The sequence below is a fragment of the Diadema antillarum genome, unplaced genomic scaffold (assembly GCF_040938485.1).
Source record: "Diadema antillarum isolate AM-2024a unplaced genomic scaffold, OU_Dant_1.0 seq00000698_RagTag, whole genome shotgun sequence".
NCBI classification, from domain to species: domain Eukaryota; kingdom Metazoa; phylum Echinodermata; class Echinoidea; order Diadematoida; family Diadematidae; genus Diadema; species Diadema antillarum.
The window spans coordinates 188,686-206,802 of record NW_027271603.1 but is presented as its reverse complement, the minus strand read 5'-3'; the positions used below and the strand labels follow the sequence as shown (position 1 = coordinate 206,802).

General features: G+C 40.3%; 1 protein-coding gene across 5 annotated transcripts in view; it reads left to right on the top strand.

Moving 5' to 3' along the window:
• The first annotated feature begins 358 nt into the window (after positions 1-358).
• LOC139737670 (uncharacterized) overlaps positions 359-18,117 on the top strand; it is a 30,130-nt gene continuing 12,371 nt past the window's right edge. Inside the window, exons 1-4 of one of the 5 annotated variants that reach the window (XR_011711391.1) lie at positions 359-425; positions 7,392-7,525; positions 8,855-9,034; positions 17,599-17,633. Coding sequence is in view for 1 of the 5 variants with exons in the window: in XM_071648346.1 (XP_071504447.1) it covers positions 7,492-7,525; positions 8,855-9,034; positions 17,782-17,984 (417 nt within the window). In the remaining 4 variants the exon portion in view is untranslated. Of the gene's footprint in view, positions 426-7,391; positions 7,526-8,854; positions 9,035-17,404; positions 17,450-17,598; positions 17,634-17,781; positions 17,985-18,117 lie in introns of those variants that run through there. The other 4 variants (XR_011711392.1, XR_011711394.1, XR_011711393.1 and 1 more) reach the window with 4 other exon arrangements.

Genomic DNA, 18,117 nt, shown 5'->3' with positions numbered 1-18,117 from the left:
GACCTTGGCATAGATGCTAGCCTACTGCCGTTGCATCCCGTCGTCGATCTCCCTGCATGCTCCGCTAGCGCTACACGTTATCGGTACGGTCGCTCGTCGAAATTTGCCCGGACCAAAATGGCGAACGCCTCCTTCTATCGGTCACAGGGATTTTACGGAGTCCGCCCTCTAGTGTTCTTAGTATATATCTCTATGGGTGTGGTATACACGTACACCCCACACAGAGCCTTGCACGTTCGTTCTGTTCAATGATCAACACAAATACGTGAACCTCTCTTCTGGCGCTGGTGTAACCTCTTCTGGCGCTGGCGTGACCTCTAACGTTAGCTCTTTGTACCACCACTGGCGCAGTACAGTAGGTATTTGGTGCGGCTCCTGAAAGAAAATCGCATAATTAGGAGGACTAAAGCAGCCTAGTACGAACAGTATGTATTCTTGCCTGTTTCTAATGCTTCAAATATGAGTTGTGATTGTAATAATTTGGAGAATTTCAGAGATTTTAGCAATGGAACAGCTGACTATAAATTACATGCGTTGATATAACCGCAGCAGCGACCCCATACGGACAAATACGTACCGTAAAGGTTACTGTGTTACAGCGCCCCGCGACGGGGTTAGCGTTGATAGTGCTTTGAGTGGATGTTGAGGACGCCATGCGCAGCCACTCGCTTAGATCAGACAGATAAGAAAGATCGTCTGTCTGGACGGAGGAGTCTTTTATTTCTTTGACGTTATCGCTCTCCTCCCTGATATACAGTACTAGTAATTTATCCGTGAAGCCAGACGCAGTCTCCGCGGAACATTCCCCGCCCGAACGACCAGATACAGACCGATCTTTCGGTCAACCACTCGCTGTGATTGGTGCACAGCGACCGGCATTAGGTAGGGTTATGAAATAGGGGCTACAGATACACTTGTAGAAGCCTGATATAATTAGCCCCCTAAAACCTAGGATAGCCCTAGATCTAAACTAGATACTACTGCTGCATTGTAGCATGTCGAAATGACTGTTATTCTTGGCTTTAAACTTCTGGGCACCGTTTCATGAAACTTGTCAGCCCTGACAAGTTGTCAGTTTCTGAAAATGGCAAAATCGTGAAATAGGCCCCACCGCAGTGCGCGTGCACCCGTGCGATGCTATGCTGTGGAAATCGGCCCCACCGCCGTATGCATCTCGCGTAAACGCCGTTTGGTGGGGCCGTATTCACGAGTATTATACTGTGGAAGAAAGCCCCACCGCCGTGCTTATCTACCGATGAACGCCACACGGTGGGGCTGAATTCACGAGTATAAACAGGCGAGCCGCCGTAGTATTTGTACGGATACGCAGTGGTGGGGCCTATTTCACGAGTATGCCCCGAAAATTACCACAGTAACCATGGTAACAGTCATTACTCATAGTCAATGACGCCGAGAGCTTCTCAGCCAAACAAAACCAGGGATTTTACTGAGATTGTCAGAGACTGACAACTCGTCAGAGGTGACAACTTTCATAAAGTTTAAACTATGCCCTGAAGTGTATTCCATTAATAAATATAGGCTCTAAACTCACTGAAGAAGGGAGTTAGGCAGCCTGATGGCAAACTGATCCAGAAGCATTTAATGCTTAGTACCGGTACTACCGTAGTGGTCTGTCAGCCTCTGATTTTATTCTGACTCTGAGGCTATTTAGACTTTACTTGCCCTCAGGAGAACTTCCAAATGAACATAATTTACATGAACAATATTTTATACATTGTATCCAATTTATTAGTGCAAGAAACAATGGAAATAAAAAGAATGAAGAACTGTAGGGTAAGGGTACCAGTATTTGGTCAGCTACCGGTATTCGGTCACTTATCACTTGTCACCAGCCAGTAAGTTCAGCTGTCACAACACACGCAAATCACAGCAATTCACATACTTGCACATTACTCAGAGTCATTCACAACAGGAAACTCCCTTAGCCCCCTCCAAAAATCCATCCAAAATCCCAAATTTTACCGTCAAAAGTGCAGAATCGGCGCTACTTTTAAGAGTACGGGTCGCCGAAAAAGCGCTAAAAATCGAGAAATATGGCGTTCTCTCGCGTGATTTTTTGCTTATCGCAAGCTTGGAGTGTGATGGTATCCTCAAAAATGCTAAAGAAAAACAAAATTTCCGTACATGCCGATACAGTGTCTCAATGTACAAGGGTTGAATGCAAGTGCCGATTCCCCAGTATTCAGTCACCAACGGGCGCCGCAGCGTCGCCGATGCAATTTTGCGCCAACAAGGTAGCGCACGGCGCATTTTTCAGCTGCCTTGAACACGCATTGACTCGGAACACGCATATTGCGTGACCGAATACTGGTCGCGGTGTCCGTATTCTGGGGAATTTTCAAGGTGATATAGTTTCGGATTTTGTGAAATTCTGTGTGATATTTAACAAAATGAAAATTGAGATTAAAGAAATTTGATATATTTCACATACATTGCTGTAGATATGATATATGTATGTATTATTTTATTTTGAAAAATATTGCAAAAAAGCTTAAGTGACCGAATACTGGGGGTGTTACCCTACTATCAAAGACCTAAAGACTACAGAGACTCCAACTCTCCCGCTTTCGACAGGAGATCTCCCGCCGAAAGCCCATTTTTGCAAAATCTCCTGTTCTCCCACTTGAGATTTAAGTTTTCCCTCTTGAAATGATTTCTTACTTTGTGTCATCTTATGTTGAAAAATAAGCCTTAGATAGTAAGCAAATAATCAACGTTGGTGAAGGTGATGGGACAAACTATCACTTCCGAGGCGATCTGGATGTAGCTATCTTTCCGAAGCGCAGCTGAGGAAAGATAGCGTACACATTCAGATCGCCGAGGAAGTGATAGTTTGTCTCATTGCCTGAAACCAGAAGTTGATTATTTGCTTTATATTCCACATCTACGGTCCTAGAAATTCCCATCTTATTCCACATCTGAAACCGTTTTAGCTGTCTTTAGGTATCCTTAGGGCTTAGGCTACGTGTGCGCGTAGATGACAAAACAATGAATTTGCTGCGCGCACTGCGCGGCGCCGAAGTGAAAGTGTGTTGCACTGTGTACTATCAAGTGACCTAGTTAAATGATAGTCCACAGTGCAACGCAGTTTTGTTTTGCGCTTACTCATCTCGCGTTAAGACTGTTCGGACTGCCAGAGATCAGCAAAACAAACAGCTGTCTTTATTGATGACAAAACAATGAATTTGCTGCGCGCACCGCGCGACACTGAAGGGAAAGTGCGTTGCACTGTGTACTATCAAGTGACCTAGTTCTTCTCAGGTGATGTGATGGGCAAAACTACTCTTTATCACGTGATCAGCTCTTGACCAATCCTATAGCAAGATTCTTAGTATGTGGAATATAACATGAAATAACATCTACAAATTGTAGAACCCTTGAGCTGGACCCCGGCAACAAGGAACTAAGCGCTTCGAGCACATCAAGTTGGAGTCTCCCGTTTGCTAGGGGTTTCAGGCGGGAGAATCTCCAGATCAGAAGGTGCTTGGGGTTGGAGTCTCTGAGACTAGTGCAGTGGAGCAGTCAATAAATTCAGTAAATCACCCAATACCTACATGTAGGTAATGCTACGATCACATCTTTGCGTATTCAGATTGCATTTTGTTTTGTATTGCCTCAGTGAAGTATCCAGTCATACCCAATAAAGCACAATGAAACATGCTCGCTATATACTGTATAACATGATATATTCGCGGCATGAAATTTTCGCGAATTGGAGCTGACAGCCTTTTTCGTGGCATGAAATTTTCGCGAAGTGCCACTGGCGTGCAATGTATATAGTGTAAACAAGAACTTTCGCTTGCATTTTAATTTCGCGAATCTTGGCGCTTGCGAAATTAAAGTGCACGCGAAAATTCCTTGTTTTACAGTACTTACTATGTACACAGATGAGCTCAAATAAAGACTTGCGCTAGTTGCTTGCTAGTTTAAATTTTCTGTTTTAATCATCGCAAGCTAGTGCTTGTTATTGACCGATTCTGTGACGCGCTATATGTATTTTTGGCATGGGCAGCGCCATTACGTGGTGTCATAGCCGACCCCTCTCCCCCACCCCCTTCCGGGCACGGAATGAAAAACTGATGCATGGTTGTTTTAGCCAATGGGCGTGTCGTACTGAGTGCACGAATGCTTGCTCAGTGCGCGAACCTTTGTTACAAGTGCGCGATAAACATGTTGCCCAGGGGGTGGGGGAGAGGAGGGGGGGGGGGTCGGCTAAGACACCTCATGGCTGCGCCCAGTGCCACAAATTGTCTGCTGCCCTCAACGATAGGCAAATTGCTTATTCATGAGTGGATATTAGTAGCAACCAGCTAATGCGAACAACAGCGAGTAATGAGGGAGTGACAGCAAGTGGCTTAGTACAGGCATACACAATCACAACAAATTAGAATGTCTGGTTTAAAACAAAAACAATCACACAGAAAATAAAATGTAAAGCTGATTTATATGTTGTAGCTCTCCATATGGAATCCAGCAATTGAATATCTAGGAGATTTTCAATGTTTAATATTGGTCAAGGAGGTTCATATTCAAGAAATGGAGTTCCAACTGGCTGTGAACTTAATTATTCAAACAGCTTTCAGTTTTCTATGGATGCCCAAAAGAGAACCACAGAAAGTCCACTTGAGCCTATGAGTTTAATGTTTGTGTTTGAAGCTGCCATCTTTCTGAGCAATCTGAAGATTTGAATGAAAACTTGAATGTAATGTTGGATATGTTTTGCTTGACTATTCATCTGCCACATGACTGAAGTTTTCCCCTAATGATGGAAAAAAAAGTCCATCCCATTCACAAATATCTGAAATCAGAGCTGTATTTTGTGAAAATGTTTGAAACTCTGAACTCTTGGAAAACCAGTATTTTCACTTTTCCACTTCATTGCATGATTCTTTGAGCTAGTATAGACCTACACTGTAGTTCGTCACAAATTTAAAAACATGTCAGATTAGTGCCCGGACATGTGCAGTCATGTACTGTAAAACGAGGAATGTTCGTGTGGCATTTTAATTTCGCAAATTTCGCGAGCGCCAACATTTGCGAAATTAAAATTTACACAAAAATTCTTGCCTACACAGACAGTACTATGCATTGTATGCCTGTTGGAATTCGCGAAAATTTCATGCTTCGAGACAGGCCATCGGCTGCGATTCGCGAAATCTTCGTGCCGCGAATATATTCTGTTTTACAGTACTTTTGATTTTGATTTCATCAGTCTTTGCCCAATTTCTGTTTGCACATCCCTGTGTTTACGTCAATGGTTCATCAGGCCTCGAAATAGGATTTTGGAAGGGCAAGGCCATTTAGAAAAGGGCACTTTTTCCAAGAGGCCTGCCATTAAAGGGCACTTAGGTCAGTCAGAGGGGCACCAAGGCCACATTGTAAAGGGCATGTTGGTTGTTAATACGTGATGTGAATGCCCCATAGAGCTGTATGCTATCGACCACGCTGCTACACTCCAGCAGCGCACGCACGCATAAGATCTCTCTGCAGCAGACGACGTTAGGCAGTAGGCCATGACGCGATACGCAATATGATGTAGGTTCTGTAATACAGTATGTTTTCAACGCATACGCCGCGCTCGCTTGGGAGCACTTCCGGCGCCATTTTGCTTGAACATGCGGGCATGCAATGCAGAGCGAGAGAGATGGCAATGCTTGCAGCTGTCTGACAGGCCTGGCATTTTTTAGCATGGCTTGCGACCACTTGCTCCCGCCCGCCGCTGCCTAGCTAGTAACTCTATTGCCGCTGTGCTGCAGAGGCAGTCGGGACGGTGAAAGCCGGTCGGGCTTACATGTACGTACACGTCGTCTCGTATCTCGGAAAGATACTTTGAGTTTGAATCAGATAGATCGGGACGCGAGTGAACTGAAGGTATGATATTTGAGATCAGGAAAATTGTTCAAGCTTATTAAAGTGTAGACTTTGAGAAAGGGCGTCTTATCTTTGTGGTGATACATTGTAGCAAGAAGTAATTACCAATACCAGACATCAGAGTGCCTAGTCATTCTGCAATAAGACGTGAATCTATTGTCTTCCTGTCTGTAGTAAAGCTCCAGTTTGGCACAAGCTGCAACAATTTTTGACTTGCAGCATCAAACATGGGATCTATAGGGCATACATATGTATGACTTACAGTGACTCCATCTCTTGAGCCCCCTAAGCTTGGCCTGGTGCATAGTCTCCAATGGTGTTGTATTGAGTTGAAATAAACGACACACCATCAGGTGGAATAAAAGCTTACAGTAATACAATAATGTGCAGATTCTAAACATGGTTTCAATCCAACTGCATATTACAACTCTAGAACAGATTCAAATTGGAATATTATGTATATTGTTATTGTTATAGTTGACTTTGAGAGAACTGCATTGATATTTTGTTAGAGCATGCATGTTCTCAGTGTGTATTAAAGGGAAAAATCCAGCCCCAAAATAAGTTACATTGTAGTCTGATAAAAAAAAAAGTAAAATCTTACAAACTCAACGGTAAAAATTTGACTGAAATCGGATGAAAAATAAGGAAGTTATGACATTTTGAAGTCTTCCTTATTTCTGCAAAACAGTTCTTGTACAGTGGATATGAATATGCAAATGAGTGAAGTGACCATGTCATAACCTCACAGTTTTCCATTGATGGTGTACAAAAAATGACGAAATTCAATGTTTCTGTCATTGAAGTTTGAAACATGATGTTATTCCTAATTGATTAATTTCAGAATAGTGATCATTTAGATAATATCAGGATTTGAGCCTCGGGCATAATTGCATTTGAATGAAAAGACTGGAAATTCAAAATTTTATGTACAAACTCTATGGCAAGTTGTGAGGGTAAGATTGTATGACATGCTCATTCTGCCATTTGCATATTCATATTGACTGTTCAAGAACTGGTTCCTTGAACACTAGCAAAACTCCAAAATGTCATAACTTCCTTATTTTTCACCTGATTTCGATCAAAATTTTACTGTTGAACTCGTAATATTTTACACTTTCTTATAAGGCTAATTTATATTTGGACTGGATTTTCCCTTTAATGTCAATTAAGGGCAGTATGTCTATTATTTGTAATCAGCTGTCATGTGCTGTGAGTATACATTGTAGGTTATCAAATGCTCTGTTAGTCTCTGTTTTGGAGCTTTGTTCATGAGCCCACATCAGGAGGAGTGTGTTCTTTAGTATTTTGGCCCTGTTGTGTGTGTGTGTGTTGTTGTTTTTTTCTTTATTGCTTGAATGAATGGATGTAATTTGGATATTTATGGTCCCAGGGAATGTATATGATATGCCATATTTGAAAGGCAAAAACATGTTGCATGTATATTATATTGATCATCATCAATGTAATGATTCTTTTTTTTTTTTTAACATTTCCAGGATACTACATACGTGAGCAGTCCAGGCTGGATGAGAGTGCTACACCAGCTGATAACAGACTGTAACATTTTCATCAGTGAGTGAGGAGAGTAATTTCAGCATGACAGATGTTGAAAATGGCACAGAGTTGAAAGGTAGGAAAATCCTTTATGAATCATTTTATATACTACTGTACGAGCTGAAATTTTCGCGTACAGATATTTTTGCAAATTGCTACTTGGACATTTTTGCGTGCTGTTAATTTTACAGTTGCGAGGGTCTAACTGAAGTTAGTTATTCGCGCGTTGTTATTTTCGCATGTTGTTATTTTCGTGGTTCAAAGGAGATTCACGAAATTCGCGAAAATAAAACCACCGTGAAATCGCGCGTTGTTATTTTCGCATGTTGTTATTTTTGTGGTTCAAAGGAGATTCACGAAATTCGTGAAAATAAAACCACCGTGAAAATTTCAGCTCGTACAGTATTGCAAACCTATTTTAGACCACCTAATGGGTGGGGGGGGGGGGGTTGGGGTGGCTTGGAAGGTAGAGGGAAAGAGGCTATTATGTGGTATAAGTACAGCTGTACTAGGATTATTCAGGAATGGGTTATCATTTTAATGAATTATGACTTTAATGACATGATTTTAATGTCTTGTCATAGCAAACAAAAATATCTTTTCTTACTGGATTTTTAAAGATGAACATGATTTTTCTAAAAGTTTCCTTTTCCTAGAATAAATTAATTGTTTTGCTTGAGTAGCGTGACATTCATACGTACGTGATATGTACAAGTAGGCATCACTTTTCCGTTATGATTTGTTGTAAACAATTTGGCGTTTTCTCAATGATTTTCCATAGCTTTGAGCTATGAAGCTTTGAGCTATGACCACCGAACTGACACCACACGTAAATAACGTAAACATACTGGTCAAGTTCAAATATGGGCGAAGTCCAACAAGGTTAGATGTCAAAAGGTCAATAAATTTTACCTGATAAGCACTGTCCTCACAGTGTTGTGGTGTACTGAATATCTTTCCATAGCTTTGAGCTATGGCTACCAAATTCATACCACAGGTACACTATCTTATGAGGTGGATCAAGTATGAATATTGGTGAATTCCGATAAGGTCAAAGGTCAAATGGTCGATGAACACCTGATGAGCACTGTTATCCAAGTACTGTGGTGTACTCTTTATTGAATTTTCCACAGTTTTGAGCAATGACCACCAAATTCACATAACAGACTGCACATAAAAATGGCTGTTTAGTCAAGTTTAACCATTCTTGAATTCTGATTCGATCAAAGGTCAAAAGGTCAATGAACTTACATTGACAAACACTTCACAAATTGTGTAGGCGAGACAAATATGTTGCGTGGCATTTGCTTCGTTTTATTAGATCTGTCAGAAATCTTCTTTTGCTTGCCCTTTTCATCTTTCACACACACACATGCACACTCTCTCTCTTTTTTAATTCCAAAAGCCAAGTATGATCCTGTTTCAACAAGTCCAGAAGGTGGAACTACTGGTAAAACAATGAAGCTCTGCTGCTGTACTGTATCCAAGGATATGGCCAAAAGGATCTGCATTGGTGTCATTATTGGAATCGTGATTGTCATCGTGGCTGTCGCATGTGGAGTGTATTTTTCAACACGTAAAACAGGTAAGTGGTTGCCCGTACTGCAACTTGCTTTCTAAGCTAGCCCTCATTCAATATCCAAGGAGCCATACCCGAGACCAGGAGACCAGTGTGTTTTTGTCACCTTGCATTCTTTCTGTTTCACCATTGCCATTGAAGACTGATGTTTATCAAAACATTCAAATACTGTATACGTCCAATATTTCACGGAGTTTTTATTTTCGTGAATTTCGCAAGTCAGGTGCTATTCGCGAAATTAAAGACATGCGAAAATATTGACTCTGATCCCAATGTGAATGTGACGTACACGTGTACACTTCTCTGTTCAATATTAGGACTGCACGATCCCAAATTTAACCACTCGCGAAATCGTTGGGAATTCCCAATTTGCGAAAATTTAGACATATTTAAATTTAGAAATATATGGCGTATACAGTACATGAGCAGTGTATACAGCAGTGTTGAAGCTCTTAGTCATATGTACTGTATGTTGTAGTACAAAGTACATGTTCTGTCAAAGGTATCATGACACTTGTGTTTCTAATATATAATTCTGTTTATTATCGAAGCATTCTTCATGAATTCCGATCCAGAATTCTTGAATGCACATGTTGGTAAACATGCATTCATTTGACAAACTGCTAAAATTTCTCAAGAAATCCAATAGCAGTTCTCCTGAATGAAAGGGATGTTGATATCTGGTACTGGGTAATTTATTCACATGATGTATAAATAAAGTATCTTCTGGACCCATCAGGAGGAGCTGTTTCAGCTCAAAGTATAATGGACCCACAATCATGAGGTCTCTGGTTCGGGTCTGCTGGCAGCAGGGTTAGTGTTGCAAGATACTCAGAATCAGTGCTGCATATGATAGTCCTTAAAGCCCCACTCACACCTTTGCAATTTTAGCTGCGTATACATGTAGCTGCATGAGTCGAACGCAGCCTTAACGCAGCACTCCATGGCAAAATATTCTGTGGCAGTCACATTGTTGCTTTGTAGCTCGTATATTTTTTACAAAATGATTGCCTACGCTTGCCTAAGATTGCTTTTCACCTCACTCCAGCTCGCTTTTGCTCGTAACAGTACGATTCAATACGAAGATTGCTCGCCCTGTTGCGCGTGTACCTCGTTCGCCACTCGTTCATTGCTCGCTAGCATCTCGCTCTAGTTCGCTATCAGCTCGCGTTAACTCGTTTCTCCTCGTTTCACTGCTCATCCACTCGCTTTAACTAGACTGTTGCTCGTTCCAGCTCGTTCCGCTACGTATCAGTTCGCCCTGCTGCGTACAAGCTCATAGAGAGTTTCACTGGTATATAAGTTTTTGACATTTTGCAGGTTTTTTTTTTTTTTTTTTTTGGGGGGGGGGGGGGTGAGGGGCACAAAGGACTTTTGTTCAATTCTTCCAAAGCACCACATTTGGTACACATGTTGCCCATACCATACTATTTCGATTTTTGATTGGCGCCAAGAAGGGCGCCCTCCGGGCGGCCATATTCTGGCCAAATCCAATAAGGCCACCCTCTGAAATTCGAAAGTTACTTTGCATTGAAAAAGGTTAACATTTCACAATCATTTTCAAAATCTATATTAGAGGTTTTCTGGGTAAAATGAGGTCTGATGTTGTTTTTATGGTCTGAATTCAACTTGTCCTTATAAGGTCACCCTAGATGTAGCTTTGGTCAAGACATTATTTTCATTACAGGTCATTTCAAAAAAAAAAATTTTTCAAAAAAAAATTTTGCCCATGGTCACCATAGCAGGAATGACAACCCTGCTAATATACCTGCAGTTGTTGAGAACTGAACAGAGCATATAACTGCATGGTAAAAAAAACCACACACACAAAATTACTTTTCTGCGATATATATGTGTGGTAATACACTTCGAGAAAAACAGGATTGCCCACAAAATCTACAATAATAGCGGGGAACTCAGAGGTGTTTTTAAAATTGATGTGTTTGGATCGGATGTCGTTGGAAGCACACTATCATTACAAAAGCTTCATGATTTGATAAGCATGTTGTGTTTCTTAGGTCAAATAAGTGAATTTTAATTAAATCAAACTAGATGTTGTATTCACAGATATATACGCAGTCATAGCGAGTTAAAGCGAGCAGCATCGAACAGGAACGAGGAGGAACGAGGTAAGGCGAGGAGGAACAAGGGGGAGCGAGAGACGGACGAGCTAGATTCGCAATGTAGCGAGCTACATCCGCAACGGTCCTTGCTAATGCGAGCACAGTACCAGGAATAGAGTGTGGTGATGCGAGCTAAAGCGAGGTAATGTGAACTAAAGCGAGGTTATGCGAGGTGAAGCGAGCAGGTATCGCAACCATACGCAGTGAAATGCAGTTCAAAGTAAAGCTGCGTTGGCCTGCGTTAAGCAGCTCGTTGTCACTCATCCTTGCTCGCATTAGCTGGTTGCCCCTCGTCTTAGCTCGTATGAATTTTGATCTTGCGTTCAGTTGCGGATGTTTGAAAACATTTCAAACTAGCGAGCTAGAACGCAAAGCCTCTGCGTTAGTCTGCATATTGACCTCGTATTAGCTTGTTTCATTGCGTAGTACTACGTTGAGCTGCGTTAGACTGCGTTCGGGCAATACACAGCTCCAAACGCAAGCTCCAAACGCAAAGGTGTGAGCTAGGCTTAAAGGGGCATTCCAGACAATTGATATGTCACTATGTGACATGCTACAACAAAAGGATCCTAAAGTCGCTGACAGGTGAGCCGAGAAAATAGAGTTTGAAGTCAGATCATCAAAATCCGTCAAAACATTTGGATTTCTGTTTTTGACTTTACTTTGTAGTCTAATGTATCTTCTACCATCTGCTGAAATTTTGAAGCAAAATGACCAAAGGAAAGGCGAGACAATAGCATTTTTCTGGGCCATGATTTTCCGACTTTCAACAGAATAGAAATGTGTCCGAAGATTTGGATTTAGCGCTGCAGCTAGACTCCGCAATGAGGGAGTGATCTCATCGGTCAGTGCGTGGCATCCTGGTTACTGATTGGTCGTGCATAGACTGCTGGCGCTAAGCTTGAATGAGCATCGCGGAGGTTGCTAGGAGTGTACCTTCTATTGTCAAATGGTGAAAACTGTCTTGCTTCCACTTGATCATGACAGGAAAACTTAGAAGGCGGTTTTCTCGAAATGCTGATTTGTTAAACCCCTCAACATGTGCTAATAAAATCATCCATATCTCCGCAACAGAGTACTGTTATGAGTCATGTTGTATGACATTAGAGCGGAAGAGTAAGGGAATAATGTCATGTCATTTTCATAAAATTGCCCTCCCCCGACTTTCGGATCCTTTTGTTGCAGCAGGTCGCATATATTCACATCATGAAGTGCCATGTATAGATTTGTGGAATTATTGTGGTCCTAGAGCAGATAAACCAATACTCTGACAAACCACGAACACAATACACTGAATAAGGACAATGACATAGAGCCTCACATATTCCAGTAATGTAGCAGTGTCATTCCATTACAATACCACTTGCTTAACAAGCTCACCTGGCTAGATAGAATTCATGCTTTCCATTTTTATTCTGATTTCTTAACCCCCAATCAAACATTTTCATGTAATTCTGCTATGTCATCATCCTTCAGATTTGTTATGAATTTTGAAAACATTCTGATATCCTCATCCTAATCACTAAAAATTCTGAAACTGCACCTGGTACAAATTAATCTATGGAGGTTCAAACACAAAAGCCTAAAAATCATCTGGAAATCTCTTTTAAAGCAATAGATCATGAGAGAGAAATGTTTACTATTTAGTCTTTAGTATCAGACTGTCAGTTCTTCAAGCAATTATGTGTTTAGTAGTTGCAAGCCTTCTTTGTTCCAACTCCCTAGCACATTCTACCATCATTCAGTCAGATCACCATAAATTTGTTCCTTTATCCTACACGATAATCTAAATCAACATGTCTTTTTATTTCATTATCAGTCCATCATACACATTAAAAAAAGATTTAGGTATAGTACGTTGTATTAAAAAAAAGAACAGAAAAGGTGTATTTCATTTATGATATGTTCAATGCAGAAAGCTTTGAATTTGAATTGAATTTGAATTGAATTTGAATTAAAAAAACAGATTGTATTAAGACTGTGAAAAAATGCAAACATCAACCAGAGCAAACAAGAGGCTACTAGAAACTCTTATTTGTCTTGAAAATCGATATGAAAGTGAACTGCATGTTTATACCTCTAATATCAATGAAATATAACCAGTCTAGATGTAAGTGACTGTTGATTGATTGATTTTATTCTATTTCTAAATTTATTTTTCATATCCAAATGAAATACAAAGTCTATTGAACAAACTAATTGAACATAGTATGATTTGAATCTGAAAATTAAAACAGATAAATTATTAATTCAAATATCCCACATTTTTTTCTAACACAATGCAAAATGAAAATGAACAGACATTTTAATGCGAACATAGGATCCCATATGACGTTCAAAAAATTCTGGATGTAACAGAAATTTAGGAGATCATTCTCATAAGTTAACGCTTGACGAGGACAATGGCCTCAGAAATAATTGTCTAAACAATACACCAAAGTGAGAATATGATATTCAAGTTACCGCTCACTGAGTGGCAATAAAGAGAGAGAGAGAGAATGGGAAGAAAAAAAAGGGGGAAAAAAGTGCATTGTGCAAAATGTGAAGTGTTTGCGTGGAAATAATTGTGATATGTGATAATGTTAATGTTTGTTTTGTACATTCAGTTCAGATTGATTAGTTGTTGTGCATATCAACTTTATTGTATCACCCTTTTTTATCTGTCATTATCTGCCCTCTTTTCACCGCCCACAACTGTACCTTCATCTCACAGGTAGCAATTATTGCTACATTTTCACCCATTTTGAATTTTGCAGATTTCATGAGTAACATATACTATTAAGGTCATACTAAAACCATCAAACACTACATATCCCAAATGTCATGTTTATGCTCAGTTCATTTCTTTCCTGCTGTGTGGGTAAGTACTACATTTGCCATGATGCAGTTTTTAGGTACCCTGGGGTAACAATGAGAAAGCTGCCATTTTGTTGAATTATCTTTTTTTTTTCAGTGCTGTACCCTCGGTTATCAAAAAAAAAAGGGTGAAAGTTTGTATCTTTCTTTTGTTTAATCTTTGATATTGGGCTGAAATGGCACTGTCAACTCTGCAATTACAACATACCTATCTCTTGTGTTCACTATCCAGTATCAGGGCTTTCTGCTTTGACCACAACATCAGGAGGTATAGTACCACAGTTTAGACGATGACCATCTAAACCTGCATACAAATTCATATGATTTCCTGCACGAATAGCATCACCGCTGACAACATTCTGTACTATGATTTAAAATACTAACATGTTTGTAATTATATCACTCTTTGTTCCAATGCACATTTACAATTGTTTAATGTGGAAAAGTGTTTCATGATTACCACACAAATAACAATGGGAATTTAGTTGGGTTTTTTTTCTCTATCTGTGGAGGTTGTCACATGAAGGTAGGCAGGTGATGGATGCTCTAGTGATAAAATTTAGGGCTCTTCTTGGAGAGGAATGGAGAATGCCATGTCAAATCAAAATTCTCTAATTGTAGCAACTTTAGAAAGTCTTCTTGCATGTCATGGGTCATTGTTTATGCTCAATTTATTTCTTTCCTGCTGGCTGCTGCATGTGTTAGTATTACATTTGCCATGATGTGGTTTTTGTCGAGCCCACCAGAGGTGTGGGGAGACTAAGGGATTGCCTGCGGCATCTGTCCGTCTGTCGTCCGTCCATCGTCCGTCCATAACACTACAAAAACTTGAATAACTCTCTACTGAGGCCTTCAATTTCAATCAAACTTGGAGGGAAGAGTGGTTATGCAAAGTTGCACATTTAAAGGTCATCTCAAGGTCAAAGGTCACAGGCAGGGGTCAATGAACTTTAGGGCCCAATGTTAAGTTTTTACAGCGTGTTTTGATTATTTCTCATAACTTTTGATCCATATATCCGTTTGTGACCAAACTCGGATGATAGTTGTCCCTTAGGGAGTTAAAGGTCATCACAAGATCAAAGGTCACAGACAGGGGTCAACGAACGTTTAGGTCTCAATGTTAAGTTTTTTTGCGGTGCATTTCAAGTATGGGTCATATGGAGACTTTTGATCCATATGTCCATTTGTGACTAAACTTGGCTGGTAAATGTCCCTTCTTCATCTTTTGATTAAGTCTGCATCCTTCATTAGGCTGAAAATTCTTGCAGACTGTGCTATTAACATTATAATACAGTTTATTTACAGATATTTACAAGCACATAAGAAAATTTGAAGAGAATAACTAGCCACTGTGCTCAACCATAAGGCGGTTATGGAATGATCCTACAGATCACGCTCAAACAATTTCTGTCGACAGGGAATTCCAGCTCCTTACAGTTCTTGGAAAGAACAAATGGCGATGCGATTCAGTTCTCGAGTATGGTACCTGATAGGAATGTGACTGGATAAATTTGGGGAGTTGAAGGTCATCACAAGGTCAAAGGTCACAGACGGGGTCAGCAAACTTTTAGGGCCCAATGTTAAGTTTTTACGGTGCATTTCAAGTATGGCTCATAACTTTTGATCCATATAATTTCTGTTTGTGACTAAACTTGGCTGGTAAATGTCCCTTGGGGAGTTGAAGGTCATCTTAAGGTCAACGGTCATAGTTGGGGTCAATGAACTTCCGGGATATAGAAAAACATTAATTTCTTCTACGCGAATGGGCGAGACACGTTTTGGCACTTGCCTTGTCCTCTTTTCTTTTGTTTGCATCTGTGATATTTGGCTCAAATTACACTATCAGCTCTGCAATTACTACACTATGCTTTAATCTCGCTTGTTTACCATCACAATAATAGATGGTGTCTTACAAACTAGCAATCATGCTAGATAATGTACATTGTACGTTATTCCAAAGGTTTGTTGATTCCAAAATGCACAAATAGCTATACCTAGAGGTTTGTTAATCCGAAAATTGTAAAGGGTTTGTAATCCAAACATCTGTGGTGTTATTCTAAAAGTTTGTTTATTCCAAAGTTTGTAAATCCAAAAATGAAATAAGGTTCCTTATTCAGAAGGTTCTTTAATCCAAGCATGAAATTGGGTTTGTTATTAGGAAGGTTCGTTAATTTGAAAATGAATTGTGGTTTGTTAATCAAAAGATGAAAAGGAGATGTGTAATAACTAACCTTATTTCATTTTCAGATTAACATACCATCAGAATAATGAACCTTACAATGTTCAGATTAATGAGCCTTTGGAACAACAAACCTGATATCATTTTTGGATTAATAAACCCTTGGAATAATGAACTATTTATTACCATCATGCTTGCCTTTCTAGGTGGTTTATGCTCACTTTTGTGAATGAACTTCTGCATAAACGTTGTAGGCAGTCACCTCATAGTATGATTAGTCTCCTTCCATTCTATTCAAGACAAGTCAGCGTGCCGTACAGTGTACGATGGGGTGTACAGCATCGTATTGGCTTTCAATGCATGCATTGTGAAATGTATGTAGAAAAAAAAAAATTTGCATGCATTTTAATTTTGCAAATCTTGCCTCTTGCGAAATTCGCGAAATTAAAATGCACACGAACATTCCTCATTTTACAGTATTCTATTTCCCTTTAAAAGCAGTGCCTATCCAAAAGAAAATGGTCCAGAAAAAATTGCTCATATTTCGATTTTGGTTTTGTTTCAAGCTGCCAAAATTTCATCAGTGTGTAGGTAGAGAAAATATCACTCTCTCAGGTATAAAGATAAACTTAAAAGAAGTAAAGAAATCAACCCAAACAACACAGAGAGTCCAGCTCTCCCGCTTTCCACGGGAGATCTCCAGCCGAAAGCTCATTTTTGCAAAATCTCCCATTCTCCCACTTGAGATTTGATTTCTCCTGCCCTGGCTCTGTGTCTCCCGCTTAAAATGATTTCTTACTTAGTGTCATCGTATGTTGAAAAATAAGCCTTAGATAGAGTGAGAGAGCATCCAGACCCCTAAAGCTTCCAGGGCCCTTTAGTGGGCCCTGCTATAGACCCCGGCCGCAAGGAACTTCGCGCTCGTGATGTGTACTTCGGGCCCATCAAGTTGGAGTCTCCCATTTGCTAGGGGTTTCAGGCGGGAGAATCTCCAGATCAGAAGGTGCTTGGGTTTGGTCGAGTCTCTGGTGACTCAGAGAATCCTGATCTGTGACTTTTTGTAGATTTCCTGAGTTGTCACCATTTTGAAATTCTCTCCAGGATGATGTTTGTGTAAACTGGATTTACAGATCTAATGATTTGATATTAGTACCTCTCTTCATGATATATCTTTTGAAATTGGAAGTTCTCTCCTGTCTGTGTTTCTTTTGCTTTTAGCAGCAACAGGTACCATGGCAACCACAGCAGGCCCCATGACAACCACAAGTCCAGTGCCAACAACACCATATCCAGGTGATGTTTGTGTGAACTTGATGTACAGATCCTATGATTTGATAACGTTATTACCTCTCTTCATGATTTATCTTTTGAAATTGGAATTTCTCTCCTGTCTGTGTTTCTCTTCCTTTTAGCAGCAACAGGTCCCATGGCAACCACAGCAGGCCCCATGGCAACCACAAGTCCAATGCCATGTTGATGTTTGTGTAAACTTGATTTACAGATGCAGTGATTTGATATCAACATAATTACCTTTCTTTGTGATTTATCTTTTGAAATTGGAATTTCTCTTCTGTCCGTGTTTCTCTTCCTTTTAGCAGCAACAGGTCCCATGGCAACCACAGCAGGTCCAATGGCAACCACAGCAGGCCCCATGTCAACCATGAGTCCAGTGCCAACAACACCATATCCAGGTGTAGTCCTGTATGGTACCTTGGAAACAGACAAGAATTACACAACGGATTTGAATGTCCCATCATCAGCGGCATACCGGGCTATGGAACAGAGCTTCAGTCAAGCAGTAAGCACGATATCGTAAAACCAGGAATTTTCATGTGTGTGAAACTTTTGTGAATTTCGTGCTGAGCCAGGATTTGGAAAAGTAAAATGCATGGGAAAGTATGTCTACACTATGCATGGATTGTCAGTGGCCA